This window comes from Lissotriton vulgaris, chromosome 1_1 (assembly GCF_964263255.1).
Source record: "Lissotriton vulgaris chromosome 1_1, aLisVul1.2, whole genome shotgun sequence".
Lineage (NCBI taxonomy): Eukaryota > Metazoa > Chordata > Amphibia > Caudata > Salamandridae > Lissotriton > Lissotriton vulgaris.
The window spans coordinates 1,028,207,341-1,028,224,304 of NC_141685.1; the positions used below are offsets into that span (position 1 = coordinate 1,028,207,341).

At 46.4% G+C, this 16,964-nt stretch overlaps 1 protein-coding gene and 1 pseudogene across 14 annotated transcripts in view; both read right to left on the reverse strand.

The window, feature by feature from the left end:
• CACNA1A (calcium voltage-gated channel subunit alpha1 A) overlaps positions 1-16,964 on the reverse strand; it is a 1,308,076-nt gene that overhangs the window by 36,269 nt on the left and 1,254,843 nt on the right. For all 14 annotated transcript variants that reach the window (XM_086961990.1, XM_086962030.1, XM_086962039.1 and 11 more), the window contains one exon: positions 11,342-11,537. In XM_086961990.1, the coding sequence (XP_086818116.1) occupies positions 11,342-11,537 (196 nt within the window). The remainder of the gene's footprint in view (positions 1-11,341; positions 11,538-16,964) is intronic.
• Positions 1,879-4,296, reverse strand: LOC147748460 (uncharacterized; annotated as a pseudogene).

Genomic DNA, 16,964 nt, shown 5'->3' on the forward strand with positions numbered 1-16,964 from the left:
TTCAGAGGGCTCAGGTTCGGGTGGAGAATCTGTCCTTGAGATATTGTGAGCAGGGCCGGATGATTGTGTAGGCGAAGAGGTGGTCGGACAGATAGGCGATGAAGTTCCGTGTACCAATGCTGCCTCGGCCAGGATGGGGCGATGAGGATCAGAGTGCAGGGCTCCGACTTCATCTTCCTGAGGACCCTGGGTATCAGTGGAAATGGTGGAAAGGCGTAGGCAAACACGTTCCGCCAAGCGATGGAAAATGCATTCCCGAGGGTTCCTGGTTGGTGAAGCCTGCTTGCGAAGCTTGGGCATTTGGCGTTCTCTCTGGTGGCAAAGAGGTCTATCTGCGGTGTTCCCCACTCCGCGAAGATACAGTTCAGCGCCTCCATATCCAATTCCCATTCGTGGGACGGTGACCTTTCCCTGCTCAGGGCGTCTGCTAAGACGTTGTCTTTGCCCGGGACGTATTCGGCTTTGAGCGTTATTCCATGCTCTAGAAGCCAATTCCAGACACTCTGTGATTCTCGAGAGAGTGAAAGTGCTCGCGTCCCTCCCTGTTTGTTCAGGTAGTGCATCGTCGTGGTGTTGTCTGTCCTGACGAGCACTGGGGAGTTTCGGATGCATGGAAGGAAAGCTTGTAGAGCTAGAAAGACTGCCCTTAGTTCCACTAGATTGATGTGGAGTTTGGATTCCTGTGGCGTCCACTTGCCATTGATCTGGAGTTCTTGCAGGACCGCTCCCCAGCCTTCTAGGGATGCGTCCGTTGTTATTACGTGTGGTTCCGCTGGAAGCAGGAACGGCAGTCCCTGCGACAGATGTTTGGGCGACCTCCACCATTGCAAGTGATTGACTATAGCTCGTGTGACAAGTATGCGGTCTTCGAAGGATCCCGCGGCCTGTGTCCATTGCCTCGTTAGTTCTTCCTGGAGGGGGCGCATTTTGAGACGGCAGTGTGGAATGAGCATAATGCATGAGGACATCATGCTGAGGAGAGATTTGAAGGTACGGACCGGCAGAGGCTTCCTCGATGCCACTGACGTGGCTAAGGAGATGAGTTTGGTCTTTCTCTCCTGAGAGGGGAAGGCTCTCACGCGTTCCGTGTCCAGAGTCGCTCCAAGGAAAGTGATGACTTTGTTTGGTTCTAGGGCCGACTTCTCTCTGTTGAGGGTCAAGCCTAGGCGGCGGAAAAGATTTAGACAGGCGCTGGAGGATGTGGCTGCGGCTATCGCAGACGGTGCCTTTACCAGCCAGTCGTCCAGGTATGGGAAAACCTGGTGACCCTGTTGACGAAGGAAGGCTGCCACGGGAGAGAGGCATTTTGTAAATATCCGTGGGGCAGATTTGAGACCAAACGGGAGAACAAGGAATTGATAGTGGGCTCCTGCTACTGCGAACCTGAGGTACTTCCTGTGTCTCTTGAGGATAGGAATGTGATAGTAGGCGTCCTGTAGGTCTAGGGACGTCATGTAGTCGCCTTCTTCCAGGAGGCCCAGGATTTCTTGTAGTGTGACCATACGGAACGACTGTTTCTTTAAGAACACATTGAGCGCTCTCAGGTCGAGGATTGGTCTCCATTTCTTGCCTTTTTTGTGAATTAGGAAGAAGTGGGAGTAGAATCCTTTCCCTTTTTGGGTGTGTGGAACTTTCTCTATCGCTCCCTTTTGAAGCATGGAAGCTATTTCCTGAAGAAGCAGCCGTAGGTGTCTGTGGGATCGTTTGGCTGGTGGTGTCGTTGGGGGAATTGAGAGAAATTCTAGTGAATGTCCGAATTGGATAAGTTGTAACACCCACCGATCTGTTGTTATTTTTTGCCAATTCTTCAGGAAGAACGTGAGTTTTCCTCCAAGTCTTAAAAAATTTAATGGTGGATGGGCTGGCCATTGGGATGAGTCATTGGCGGTTGCCAGCAGGTCTCTTTTGGTTTTTTCCCCTGTAGGTCGATTTATTGAAGGAAGATTGACGTCCTGTCTGGCCTTGACGCTGTTGGTACTGTGTTTTGCTCTGGGTGTACGGGTAGGAGGACCTGTTCTGGTAGGATCCTCTGTATGCAGGTTGTCGCCTTCCTCTGTTACCACGAAAGGACTGGTTTCTAAATTGTAGAGTTCCCAGAGCTTTGGCCGTATCTGTGTCCTTTTTGATAGTGGTGAGGGCTTCGTCGATTTTTTCGCCAAAGAGATGTTCGCCATCGTAGGGCATATCGATGATTTTTGTTTGTACTTCCTGACGGAAGGAGGTGGACTTAAGCCAACCCTGTCGTCTCAGAACAGCGGCACCTGCCAGCTGCCTGAAGCCAGTCATGGCTACATCTATTGCACAGTCAATCAGTTCAGAGGCAGATGTTTGGCCCTCCAGGAGAAGCGAATGTGCCTCCTCCCGTAAATCCTCTGGTAGATTAGCTAGGTAGGGCACGATGTCTGCCCAGAGTTGACGGTTGTAGCGGCCCAGGAGTGCAATTGAATTCGCGACCTTCACCGTCATTGCAGATGTGGTGGAGAAGCGTTTTCCAATGGTATCTAGCTTCCTGCCTTCCTTGTCGGGTGGCGTCGATAAAGGAGATGCAGGATTGCGCGAGTTTTTCTGCGCCGCTTGTGTTACCATGGAGTCTGCTTTGGGGTGACCCGTGAGGCATGCTGGCGCCGATGAGGTTGCTTTGTATTTTTTATCAAGCCTGGGCACCACCACAGGAAGTGAAGCTGGCGTTTGCATTAGTTGTTTGCCTTGTTTCCATAGGTAGTCAATAATCTGGATTGACCTAGTCGTCTTTTTTGTAGGCTCCTTGAAATCATAGAGGAAACATTCAGTCTCCTGGGTTTTCCATAGACATATGGAACCGTTTGGCCGCCCACTCTATGAGGTTATGGAAACCACCAATGTCAACGGGTGGTGATTCCGAAGACTGTGGCTCTGGAGAGGCCGGGGATTGGGCGACGTAGTCCTGGTCTGCGTCAGGGTCTGAGTCGTCGTCACGGACTTCCCCTTCTTCTTGATCTCTCTCATCGTCGGACGAGAGAATGTTTTGTGTTGGATCTTGGTCTTTAGAAAGTACCAGTGGAGGAGGCTTATGTCTAGGTACAGGAGCAGGTACCTGTGTAACTGGAGGTGCAGTTGTAGTGGTTTTCTCTGGGAACCGCTCTTTATAGTCCTTTATGAGGAATTGTAAGTCCGAGACAATGGATGCTGGTAGGCACACCATCGGTGTTACTTGTGTGTGCACCTGAGTATGGACAGTCTGTTCCATGTGTTCCTCCGCTTCTTGTTCCTCATCTGTGCTTTGGCACTTAAGCACCAATTCTGAAGGACTAGTGGCCTGAGTATATAACTCCTCATCCAACTCTTCATCTTGCAATAAGCAGGACGGGGTCAGTTGTTGCACCTTACTAGGTGACGTCATGTCTGGAGTGATTGGCTTTTTTGTTATTTTGATTGTGACATGGGATGTCTGGGCATCCATGTCATGTGAAAGTAGTTCAGACTCTTTCCATGTGCCTGCGGTCGTCGGCGCCTGTGTCGACGGTGCCGCCGTTGTAATCTCTGTCGTCGCCGGTAATTTACTCTTCGTCGACGGTGTGTCCGTCGACGACGCCCTCGTCGACACAATTTCTCCGTCGCCGACGGCTTCGTCGTCATCGATGGAATACTCCTCGTCGACGAGGGAGGCTTCGTCGACGTTGCGGTTTTCGTCGACGGAGTCGTCGTCGATGTCTTCGACGTCGATCTCGTCGTCGACGGCACAATCCTAGTCGTCGATGGGACGGTAGACGACACAGGTCTACTCGCCGACGATGAAGGTGTTGTTCTCGTCGTCGAGGAAGATGCCGACGATGCCGTCGTCGTCGACACTGTTGTCGTCGACGTCGAAACGGTTCTTAGCGCTGAGGTGACCATTGACGTTGTCATTGTCGCCGGAATCAGCGGCTGCTTCCTGGGGACAGGAAGGTCCTTGTCAGACACTGGTGTTCTGCCCTCTGAAGACTTTCTAGAGGCCTTCTTAGGAGGGGTGTCTGAGGGGCTAGGGGAAGAAACCCTTGGCCTCTTCAAGGAGAATTGCGAAGCATCAGAAATGCTCTCACCTTCTGAGACCAAGTCGCTCTCTGGTTTGTTCTTCAGTCTGTTCAGCCATAGTAATAGGCATCCTTCTCGGTCCTTCAGGGTTTTGTTTGAGAAGGTTCTACATATTTTGCAGTCCTTGGCCTGATGTTGGGGGTAGAGGCAGTATAAACAAGTTTCATGTTTGTCCTCTACGTGTAGCCTTTTTTTACTGCAGGAAGAACAGGCTCTGAAGATAACTTTTTTCTGGCTGTCAGCCATAGCAAAGAAGTTGTGAAAAATTCGTTTTTGAAGAAAGAAGCAAGTTTCCTGAGAAGAACTCAGGTGGAGACTCCCTAGCACAACGTGCGTTAGAAAATCTGAGAGACTGAGGCTCCTGACAGGAAGGTTCTAGAAGGAGGTAGTAGCTGATTGGTTGGTTCTCTTTACTTTGGTCCTTTTTACAAAAGGACACAGATAGGCTACCAAGGTGGGACCCTTGGGCCTACTCTGTTTTGGTCCTTCTTACATAAGGACTTAGATAGGACACTAAGGTGAGACCCTTAGGCCTATTCCTTTATATGTATGTCTATAGGACATTACTTTTTATATACCGGAGGCTCCCGTCTCGACGACGGGGAATGATTCAGGCATGTGAATCTATGAAAGACACCCAAATACTGGATAAATGCAAGTGCCCTATTTAGGGGCACTAATTATGCACAGCCATGGGCCCACTTGGCCCATCTCAATGAGCTGTACCAGAGCTTGCAGTGGCACAGCTAAATGGACTTGGGATCTCATTGCATCTTAACACCTGGCTTTGTAAAACACATATACATTGCAGCAAGCTGCACAAAAACTGTACTACTAGTGGGGCAGAAGCAATTTGTAAAATGCCCCTGCCACCCCCTTCTAAAGTACCTTCTTCATGGGCCCTAAGCTTTCATTTTGGGAGTGGTTAACAAGAGAAGTGTAGGTATTGCTGCCTGCAGCAGTACCACCTAGAGAAATCTTTAGCTGCCTTGCCAGCTTCATGTAATTAAAAAAATCATAAATAAAAATATACATATATATCGACCTTCATGGGCTTCAGGTCACGCCTCTTGATGGACAAGTTACTTACCTTCGGTAATGCCTTATCTGGTAGAGACATGATCTAACTGCAGATTCCTTAACTTTGAACTTCCAGGCATCAGGCTGGATCTGGAAGATTTTTGAAAGCAGTACCCCTGCATCGGTCCACTCTGCGTAACATCGTAGGCATTGGGTTCTTCATCACGGCACGCACAGACGTCGGTACTTTTCACGACTTTGCACGCCAGAAGCGTTGAGCAATGAAGTGACTGACCATGGTTGTCAAGGAACAACTAGGCCCCTAAAGGGAAAACTGCCCTAACACTAGAACTAATATACAGTGCGGGGAGGATGGATGGGTCGGTAAGGAATCTGAAGCTAGATCATGTCGCTATCAGATAAGGCGTTGCCGAAGTTAAGTAACTTGTCCATCTGATCGTGACATCTAGCTGCAAATTCCTTACCTTTGAACAGATACCCAAGCAGTACCACCCTGAGAGGTGGGACTGCGGAAAAGTTTCAAATCAAGAAATCCTGTAAGACAGAGCGGCCAAATAGGCCCTCCCTGTGGACGTGATTGTCCAGGCAGTTGTGTCTGGCGAACGTATGCAGAGACGCCCACTTGGACGCGTGGCAGATGTTGGGAACTGAAACACCACGCTGAAGAGCCATGGTGACTGCCTTCGCCTTGGTGGAATGGGCCTTAAGATCTTCAGGAGAATGTTTCTTTGTGAAGGTGTAACATATTTTGATGCAGAGGATGACCCAGCTTGAAATGGTCCTCTTCTGAACAGCATGTTCCATCTTTGCTCCAACATACCCTACAAAAAGTTGGTCATCAACCCGGAACTCTTTAGTGTGATCAAGGTAGAACAATAACGCTCTTCTTGGGTCAAAACGGTGGAGACGCTCCTCTTCCTTGGAGGGATGTGGAGGTGCATAGACGGATTGTCCCTGATGAAAAGGTGTTACCACTTCAGGCAGAAAGGATGCCCTAGGGTTGAGGACTACTTTGTCCGGAAAGACGATCAGGTAAGGAGGCTGAGATGACAGTGCCTGGAGTTCGCTCATCCTCATGGCAGAAGTTATTGACACTAAAAAGGCTGTTTTGATGGTCAGCAGCCAGAGCGGGCAGTTGTGTAGCAGTTCAATTATTGCACACATCAAAAAGGTAAGGACCAAATTAAAGTCCCACTGGGGAATAACAAAAGGAGAAGGGGGAACAGATGGGTTAACCCCCTCAAAAATCTCTGTACAAGAGGTGATTTGAAAAGTGATGGCTGATCTGACTGCTGAAGAAAACCAGACAGAGCCAAAAGGTAGCCCTTCAAAGTGCCTTTAGCAGAACCTTGCTGAGTTAAAGGGAGAATGAATGGAGGAATATCTGATAGAGAGGCAGACAAGGGGTCAACAGACCGTTCTGTACAGAATTTCCAAACACTTTGCCATCGGCAGGAGTATACTGACTTTGTGGAGGGAGACCTGGCTGCCAGAATAACCTCACAGACTTCGGCAGGAAGGTCAGAAGTTGTCAACCGTTGTCGCTCAATCTGCACGCAAGGAGGGAGAGAGTGGACTGGTTTGGGTGGAGGAACATCCCCCACCGCTGCAACAGATGATCCTGCCGAAGAGGCAGCCTGATCTGAGGATCAATGCTCATCTGTAGAAGCTCAGATACCAGACTCTCTGTGCCCATTCCAGAGCCACAAGGATGGCTAGAGCCCAGTTGCTCCTGATGTTCTTTAGCACTCAGGAGTGTTATGGGCGGAAAGGAGTACAGGAGACCTGTGCTACAGTTGTGTCGAAAAGTGTTGCAGGGCGAGAGCCACATTGGAAACTCCAGCATACAAAACTGCTGACATTGTGCATTCTCTTTGGAGGCTAACAGATCTAACCAAGGCTCGCCCTACTGTTGAAAGGGGCCTTGCACCACCTCTGGATGGAGACGCCACTCGTGATCCAAAAGGCACCAGCGGCTGAGTTTGTCCACTCTGGCTTTTAGAGAACCACCCAGATGTTGAACAACCAGGGGTATGCCCTGTTGTTCCAGCCAAGTCCAGGGATGTAGGGCCTCATGACAGAGGGTCCACGACCCCATTCCGACATATTTGCTGCAGTACCACATGGTGGTAGTGTTGTCTGTGAACACCTGAACTAGCCTTCCCTTGAACGATGGTAAAACGGCTTTCAGTGCCAATCAGATCGGACAAGGCTCCAACAGGTTGATATGGAGCCTGGCTTCCCCCGCGACCAGAGTCCTCTGATCTTCACTTCTCCCAGGTGGCCGTCCCATCCCAGAAGAGACGCATCCATCACTACTGTGAGATCTGGGTGCGGAAAGGAGAGGAGTCTGACCCAATCGCAGGCTGTCAGCCACCACCGTAGGTCAATCGCGGTGCCCTCCAATATCTGAACAAGGTCGCTGAGATTCCCCTGGTGCTGTGCCCATTGGAACTTCAGGTCCCACTGCAGAGTCTGCATGTGCCAGATGGCATGGTCCACCAGCAGGATTCAGGAAGCCATACGGCCCAACAGCCTCAGAGTCATTCTCACCGAAATCCAGGATAGAGGCTGAAACATCGGTAGCATAGACTGAATATCCTAGACTCGCCGCTCTGAAGGATAGGCCCGAAACTGCACCGTATCGAGAACTGCTCCAATGAAAGGGAGCGTCTGAGAGGGAGTCAGGTTTGACTTTGGCACGTTGATAGTGAACCCCAGTAAATGCAGGAGGTTTGCCGTAGTCTGGAGGTGGGAGATGATTGCAGAATGTCGTTGAAATAGGGGAAGCCTGGAACCCCTAATCTCCGCAGATGAGCTGAGACCACCACCATCACCTTGGTGAACACCCGAGGGGCACTGGTTAGGCTGAAGCGGAGTATGGTAAACTGAAAGTGCTTGTGGCCCACTGTAAACCGCATGTAGTTGCGTTGGGCAGGCAGGATGGAAATATGGAAATAGGCGTCCTGCAAGTCCAATGCTATCATACAGTCTCCCAGGTCTAGGGCAGACAGGACCCAAGCAAGGGTGAGCATCGTGAACTTCTCCATTTTGAGGAAGTGGTTGAGGGCTCTGAGGTCCAGGATAGGACGTAGGCCTCCGTCCTTCTTTTTGACCAGAAAATAGCAAGAATAGCAACCACAGCCTATTTCTGGCCCGACAACCCTCTCTATAGCTCCAATAACCAAGACAGTCTTGACTTCCTCATGGAGTTGGGCATGGGGATCCTCCGTCAGCCGATTATAAGTTGGAGGCATAGAGTGAGGGGTAGTCTCAAAGGGTAGGGAGCAGCCCATTCAGACTATTTGCATTACCCACCTGTCCGAGGGAATATCTTGCCAGTGGTGAAGGTGATGGCATATCCTGCCACCAACTGGACATCCATGATCCGGAGGGATTAGACTAGGAAGGTTTTGCGGTGGAGGAGGGGTTTGTGGTTTGATTCGACTTATGGCAACCCGTTCCACAGGGTTATGGTGAACTGCGTCCGCAGCCCCCCAGAGGTTGCTGAACTAGTGGGGTCCTCTGGCTGGAATTGGGTTTTCTCAGTTGGAAGCCCTTTCCGTAGCCACGAAAAGCAGACACAGACAGGGATAATGTGGGAGACCTAGGTTCTTAACTGTAGCCCACACATCCTTAAAGGGCTCAAGGGCTGCATCTGCTTTGTCTCCAAAGAGAAGGGAGCCATCAAAGGGTATGTCCATAAGATTAGCTTGGACATCTCCTGAAAGACCAGATGCCCTCAGCCAGGTGTGGTGCCTTATGGCCACCATCAAGGGAATCGCTCTGCCAAGCTAGTCACACAGCGTATGGCAAACTTAGCTGTATCTCCCTCATCTGAAATAGCTTGGGAGAGGAGAGCCAGGTCCTCCTCCGAGTCTCTTGGCAGCACCTGCGCAACCATATACCATATCAAATGGGAATAACAGCCCAAAAGGCATGCAGTGCTTACCGACTGCAGTGCTAGGCTGGCGGAAGAAAAGATCTTCTTACCGAAGCTGTCCAGCCTTTTGGATTAGAATGTCGATCAAGGCCTCATTGAAAGGAAGCAACGGTTCCACGGTAGAGACACCAGGCTAGAGAACCTCCATTGAGATGTTAGTCTTGACTGCCACTGTAGGGAGCTGCAGGACCAAGACCTCCGCAGCCCTACGCACCACAAGTGAAAACTAAACTCCTCCTCTGTAGTCAGGTCAGGGGAGAAAGCATGCCAGAATCTGGGGAGGTGTCCAGGCCGCGGGCATCACCCAGGTCCTCCCAGTCATCTTCATCCATTCCTAGCACTTAAGAATAGGGCAGGATGAATGGCATGGAGTTGCACAGCTCTGTCGATGCCGGTCTAAGCATCGGTGGACGCTCAACTGGCTCTGTGTTGTCTGGAATGACAATGGAGAGGAGCTACCGTGGGCACCGGCGACTCCGAGGATCTCAGCATTGGATGTGGTGCCGGGGAAGGTCGCAAAGGTACGACTAGCGCCGGCCCGGATCCAGGAACGGATGCAAGAGGAGGCTGTGGCGCCAGGCCCAGAGCCACAGAACCCAAGGCATTTCCTTCAGCTCAGGGTACAGTGCCCAATGGGGGCTGGTAGGGTCAGGCCGCCCAAATAGGGCGCACGTGGTGTTATAAAACTCTTTTAATTGGGCAAGGGTGGCTCCTGGGCCCAGAAAGGGAGGGAAATGCAGATCCAATGCAGGCACCCACTCCATGGAGTCGTGCCTCAAACGCCAACGCTCCTTCATCTCATTGTGTGACGAACAGGGAGAAGTCGAAGCACGCTTCGACTGCTTGTGCTTTTTATGGTGCTTCTTACCTGACTGCGATGACTTCGAGGAAGAAGACTTCGACCCCCCGAGTGGTGCTTGGAACTTCCTCTCGACTGAGACCAGGACTGGGAGGGGGAGCGAGATCCAAGAAGCGACCTCTGTGGTGCCGTACGCCGGGCCACGATTCGTTTTAGGGACCGCTCCCTCAAAGCCTTTGGAGCCATGGCCTGGTAATCGGAGCACAACTTTGAGTCACGGTCGAGCTCCAGGCACCAGAGACAGACTAGATAGGGGTCCATGACCGACGTGGCGTGGTGACAGAGGTTGCACAGCTTGAACCCTGAGGTCTTCTTGGACATACCTACACACCAAAAGGAGTTGCCAGAAAGTTTTTAAAAATCTGTCAAAGGTGACAGGGGGTAGCTCTCTTCAACGGATCTGCACTGGCTGGCGTGGAAAGAAAATAACTGACGTCAGCGCACCGGGCTGACACCTATATGGATGACGCAGACACCACGACAACCCCGATGCCAATGACATCACATGGAGTCAAATGACATCCCCTCAATCGGCGCGCAGGGGCACTGCTATCAAAAATCTTGCGGATCCAGCCTGATGCCTGGAAGTTCAAAGGTAAGGAATCTGCGGGTAGATATCTCTATCGGATACATTGGGCTGTTGTTGTATAATTCACATTTTACTGTCCTCAACCACAGCATACTGCTTGGGGCAACAGGTCCGTCCACTTTAGCCATTGACTCACTTGTACTATGGGTTACAGCATTTTGCCTGATTACATATGCACATCTGCTTAAAAATGAGTGCACGTCCACTCCAGGACCTGTGGGACAATACTTGGTCACTATTTATTTCTATTAGTTCTTGATCCTGTTTTTAATGTATTTGTCATCCTTCTGGGTTTAAACTATATATTCAGGTTACAGTAATTCAAAGTCAATAGTTTATTTTCTTTACACTGATAAGAAGCATATTTTCTTGTGAGGTGTATTAAAACTATAAACAGTTTTAATCGCTGTTATAAACACAACTGCCTAAAGGAAAGCATTCCCACTATTCTTTTAAAATTATAAGCAATGATTAATGTTTTATAAATGTAAAATATCTATTGCAATCTTTTGGCCGGAAGGTTTGGGTTGCCTTTGAATTTATTTTATCTTCTTTACCTTTTTGTGGTACGTGCTTGCAAAATGAATAAATAACCATTGCACCAGTTTTCTAAGGAGAGACCTACGAGCTTTGCTAATGCTTGCTTACATATCATGCCAAGTAGTTTTTAAATCCTTCTGAAGTTCTGACATATGTTACTGGACTAGTTTGGGCATAAATACACCATTTGCCCCAAACTACCACTGACCACATATGCCAGCTGCCTGGCTTATTTCTCTGAGGGCTTTCAACATAGTTTTCCCTGCCTCTCGTGCCACCCTGGCTACAGGGTTGATCCTTGCCTAGGAGTGTCTTTTACCTGTATCCACATCTGTGTATCGACTAAGCGACCGTTCCGATGCCCGATGGCTGCGCTCACGCCGTCGTTGGTGATGCCGCTGGCTCTCCTCAGGGATGACACGCTCCAGGGAATAGTCGTCCAATCTGATGCCTTTGGAGCGTGAGTGTCCCAACATGGAGGCTGAGCGCTTCATTGGGCTGCCATCAGTTATAGTCTGAAATGAAAACAGAGAGATGACCCAGATGCTTCATACATAGTTCTATGGATGGCTTGAGATATTCTGGGAATTAAATAGCACTGGGTAGATCAGAATGCTGGGCAGTAGTCAATGCGTATAAAGAGCAGTGGAGAAGGTGGATAAAGAACATTGGCGAGCACACATAAGGAGCATTGGGGAATGTGGATGAAGTATAATTGATAGATGACATTGTAGAATGCACATGAAGAGCAGTGAAGAGAGCAAATCCTTCCTCAACCAAGCAAACTTCCATTCCCCTAGAGAGCTGAGGTCAAACAAAATGCCAAACATTGGTGTATTAATGAAACTAACATACACTAATTGCTTTTTTGTTCTTAAATATATTGTTCAAAACTCAGAAGGGTCTAGAGAATGTATGCATATGGCCCTTTTTGTACTTATGGTTACCTCACACTTTATATAGAAAAGCCTGTTTTGTTTTGTTAATAACTTTGGACTCGTTTGACAAATTTTCATGGAAACTGCCAAAAAGCAAATTTCATCTTAGATGCAGCCTTTAAAGTTTTATCCATATGGTCAAAAGAGTGAGAATGTTATAGGAGGGTAACAGTGCTTACAACTCTGTCATTACATTGTGCTACCATTACAACGCGGTCGTTACAATGACCGCGTTGTTAGTACGCGATGCATTACAATGACTTGCACTAGGGGGCGCTGAGGTATTGGAAATGAATTCCAAAACCTTCCCTATGGTTGCGCAGACTGTAGTAGGAATAGTAATTAATACTATTCCTAAGTACAGCTCGCCCCCTAGTGTAAGTCGTAGTAATGACTTGCGATGTAATGCATAGCGTACTAACAAAGCGGTTATTGTAACAACCGCATTGTAAAAGCATGTGATGTAATGCATTGCGATGTAATGACATGTATTCGTTATACGATGGGATCCACAATAAAATGTTTACATTTTAATTCTCCAAGGGAAGCTATTACAGCTTACAAAAAAATCTGAATGGCATGCAAGCAGCAGTCACTGTGTTCAGTGTGCTTTTTCATTCAGTCTAAATTTATTCAACAACAAATTATATATTTACCCCCAAAATACTGTAAAAGCATGTTACTTAAGTTCTGTAATGTTCTTTCTGATGGATATGAGACCTCCCATAGATTCCCTAAGTGAACATTATGCCATGTAAGACACTGGACCTAGGTTTGTTTCAAACCGTTCCTGGTTACAATACCGTCATAAGGAGCATCATTGACACAGAGCCGAAGTAACACGGACATTTCATATAAGGTGTATGAGCGCTGTGTCATCAATTGCATTCAGAATTTTTTGGAAACCCGCAGAGATATTGGGTGTCCAAAGATAAAAAAAAAACACAAAGAGAAAAAGTGACTGTACATTTTTTTAAAGGATTTCTGTAAATGTAAAGGCTTAAAGCCCTAATAGGGTCAAAACAAAGCTCTCGTTTCCTCTCCTTTGAAGGATGAGGCAATGGAAAGAAAAGAAAAAAGAAAGGAGCTTAAACCAATTGAGACATGTGAAATTCAGAAACTATCAAGTACGAAAGAAGGTTTATTTCTCAAAGATACCCTTTAATAAAGAAGGGAGGAGTTGACACAGCCTGAAACTCACCTACCCTCCTGCTACCATTATAGCTTGGATGATAGCAAGCTTTAAAGTGAGAAGGTAAAAAATCATATATCACTCTGTATGTTCAATTGTGTTTCCATTTTTTTTATAACTGGAGGAAAGCCCACTAAAGCTTTTGCATTAATGCACGTTTATACATATCTTAAATGCACTGCCATTTTGCTAACCCGTGATATACATCACACATTTAAGCTCAACCACTTTACTGAAGGATACTGTGTCAGAATCTAACTCTTAAATTGTGCTTGCATTCATTCCACAAGAGCCTAGCACCTGCTCATGAATGCCTATCCGTAGTTTCTGGTCATGACATTTTCCTTTTTTACATTTGTTTGCATTGAGAAAATGTGTATAAACATAATCCCAAAATGTATGAATTTTAGCATGGCATACTCCAACTACTCAGATGGCAACGCTCTGGTCCATTCCTGTGGCATTTTGCCCTTTGCTTATTTATTATGCTTGTTAACTATTTTGTATTAAACATGTACTAGACTACTATGAGCTATCATGAGTTTTTCTTTTACACAAGAAACACATTTCAACTCCCAAGAATGTAAAGGTTCATTTGGCTGCATTATCAGAAATGTCAGTACTACATTAAGAAGCCACTGAGAGGCCACATAAAGTGTAGGTGGGAAGGAGTTCAGAAGACCTTTCAGAAACTAGTGTGAATGACATTTTGAAAAGTGACTTTTGATGTGAGGCAAACAAACAAGCCAATACAGCAGCAAGATAACCTTTGACTGTGCCTTTATTAACAAATCTCTATTCCAACTGCAAAGCAAATCAAATAATAACATTAACATCACCTGCAAAAAGATGTAAAAAGATCTAAGAATTTAACTTTTTACCAAGATTTAGAAGTTGATCACTTACTACAATAAATCTTCCTGGTACAAGGTCGAGTGATAACAAATAAAATACCCACTAATTCCACATTAAAATTTTAATTGGCTAATATTACTCTTTCAAGGGCCATTCATGAAGGTTTATGAACTTGAAGTTTGAATTAAACAACAAATTGTTGAGGGGTCGGAGATCCACCCTGCATGGAAAGCACCATGCGGTATTCTGAGTCAGCTGTCAGAATTCTCATGTTATGGTCTCCTGGAACAGTCCACGACTAACAAAAAAACTCTGGCCCTGAGCAATTCGAATTTTCCAAAGTACTGACTGAATCACTGGTATTCATTTAAAAGGCTAGCTTAGGGATTAAGTCAATAGAACTGTTAATGTTTCTAACGGGATGAAATGATCTTTGGGCAAAACACATTATACTTTCTCTTGAAAATTGTCGCTAACAGATCCACATCTGTCCCTCCAAAATGCACAAATACCTGATCTGCTTATTGATGACAAATGTTATTGTTCCTGAATCACTTATTGATGATGAATCTCCCACTTATCGATAATAAAAAAGGTGTCTTAAGAAATCTGCCATCTGATTCTTATTTATCGCTACATTAACTGTAATGTGCCTCTCAAGGGTCCAGCTCTAAAAGGTGATAGCTTCCTGACAAAGAGGAAAGGAGCCTTCTCTTCCATATTTGTTTCCTGCACAAGTATTGTTTGTCAAAATCTACAATTGCTTACAACTAAGATCTAGGAGGGAAATTCGGAGAGCCAATCAAATCCTTCTCAACTCCAACACAATTAAATGAAACCTTGTTATCTTCTGGGATGATAGAGCATTAAAGATCAGTTTGTTCATGTGTGCATCTCAGAAACACAGGGAGAGTCTATCATCACCATTGTCTCGGGTTAAGGAACACAACATGTATGAATACTGAAGCAATTGTTAGAAGATGTGCTCCACTCCAGTGGTGTGAAAATCCAAATGTAGCACACCCTGAATACGGGTGCAGAACTGACTTCATTGGCTTTGTTACACTCACTGAAGATGAAAGATAAATATCCAGGCACCAGTAACTAGAAACACCCATGATGCCAAAAGACCTATCTATCTGGTAATTATCCTGATTGCCTGATTTGGACAAGGTGAAAACTGACCGAGCCTCTCCTCTAGAAGTCTACACTCACTGAGTGTCTTGAACACCACCCATAAATGTGATGGACTGTAATCGCAACTATTAGGACTTCTCCAGATTTATGGAGAAACCCAAATCATGCAAAAGAGGGATAGTAATGTCCAAACCTCTGAACAAACTTTTTGGGAATATCCCTTTAAAAAATGGCCACTTGGATACAGATGTTCGTGTATCTTTTGTCTGTGGAATTAAATTACAACTACAGCCAGAACCTTTGTGAATTCCCTCAGTTCAAAAGTCTGTACAAAAGGTAGAACTCTGAATTGTAAAGGCAAATCTCCTACTACAAAGAGCTGATGTTGTCTATGTTGCGGAAGAAACAGGATTTAAACATATGCATCCTGCAAATCCAGAGACACCATCCAGTCGTGAGACTCGAGGCCGGAAAAAATAGTTAAGAGGGTCATCATCTTGAGCTACTTTTTAGAAATGTGTTTAAAAAAATGAATTTCAATGAAAAAAATGAAGATCAGCCAAACTTCTTCCCCTTTTTTGGAGATAAAGAGGTACCTTGAATAACAACGTTGACCCCTCTGATTCCATGGTGCTAACTCCACCACTTATTTGCTCAATTTACAGGGAAACCTCATTCATTAAGATGTTTGTGCGAAGGAAGAGGAGGGAAGGAAAAGTGGGGACTGAGGGAAGATTCCATGCAGAAAGTAGGGCATAACCAACCAAAACCAGTTGAAGGACTCATTGATGTGTTATTTCTCGCCACTTGGAAATGAAGTGAGATCATCTGCAGCCATCCAGAGTCTTGTGGTGCAGTACACACCAGTCAAACCTGCTTTGCTCTAGACGGAAGTGGAGGTGGAAACCGTAGGAATCTGAGATTGTTGACCTCTGGAAGAGCCTGAGGTCCAAGACTGTCTCCACGACATCGTTTGCTGTTCTTCTTGCTAATGTAAATAAGTCTCCATCTGCTGGCAACTAAAAGGATGGTTAAAACCTTTAAAGTACCCATACTACCGGTGGAGATGCCTAGAAGGTAAAGACAACCCTAATTCTTATGCAGTACCCTTGCTTTCTTTACTCCTTCCAGCAAGTTCTAAAAGGATGGATAAAGTCTTTCAAATATTCATACTAGCAGTGGAGCCAATTAGTATTTATAGACAACCCCAGTTCTTGTGTAGTACCCTTGCTTTGTTTGATTCTTTTCGCCAAGTTCTCAGCTTTCTCTCCAAAAGGCATGAACCAGTGAAAAGCATGTCCAATACCTGGGTCTGAACATTCTTATCTAAAAGTGACAATTTAAAGCAATCACAGATTGCATGGACCCTCAATCAGCATCTACAGAGTTCAAACCTGAGTGTGTACTATGCTTTGCAGCGCTCATCCCATCTTGGCACAATTCTGCAAATGATTTCTTGATGTCTCCGGCAGATGTGTGGTAACTGCTGCAGCCATTTAATATAATGCATGGGAATAACGAACCAACAGACAGAAAGACCCATTTGCCCTAAACACCGGACTCTCTGATGCAAAAATCTTTCTTGCAAGCTGATCTAATATTTTTGATTCTCTTTCTTGGGGAACTCTAGGAATTGGAGGACCCATGACAGAGGCTCAGCATATCAGTACTACCAAACTCTAATGTGTTGGTTGAGTACTGAGGCAAGGAGGATCAGAAGGTGATAGTTCACAATTCATAGCATAGTTCTTAGAAACTGCAGAAGTAGACTGAAGCTTCTCTAGTGCTTGAAATACCTGATCCAAAAGGACCTCATTAAA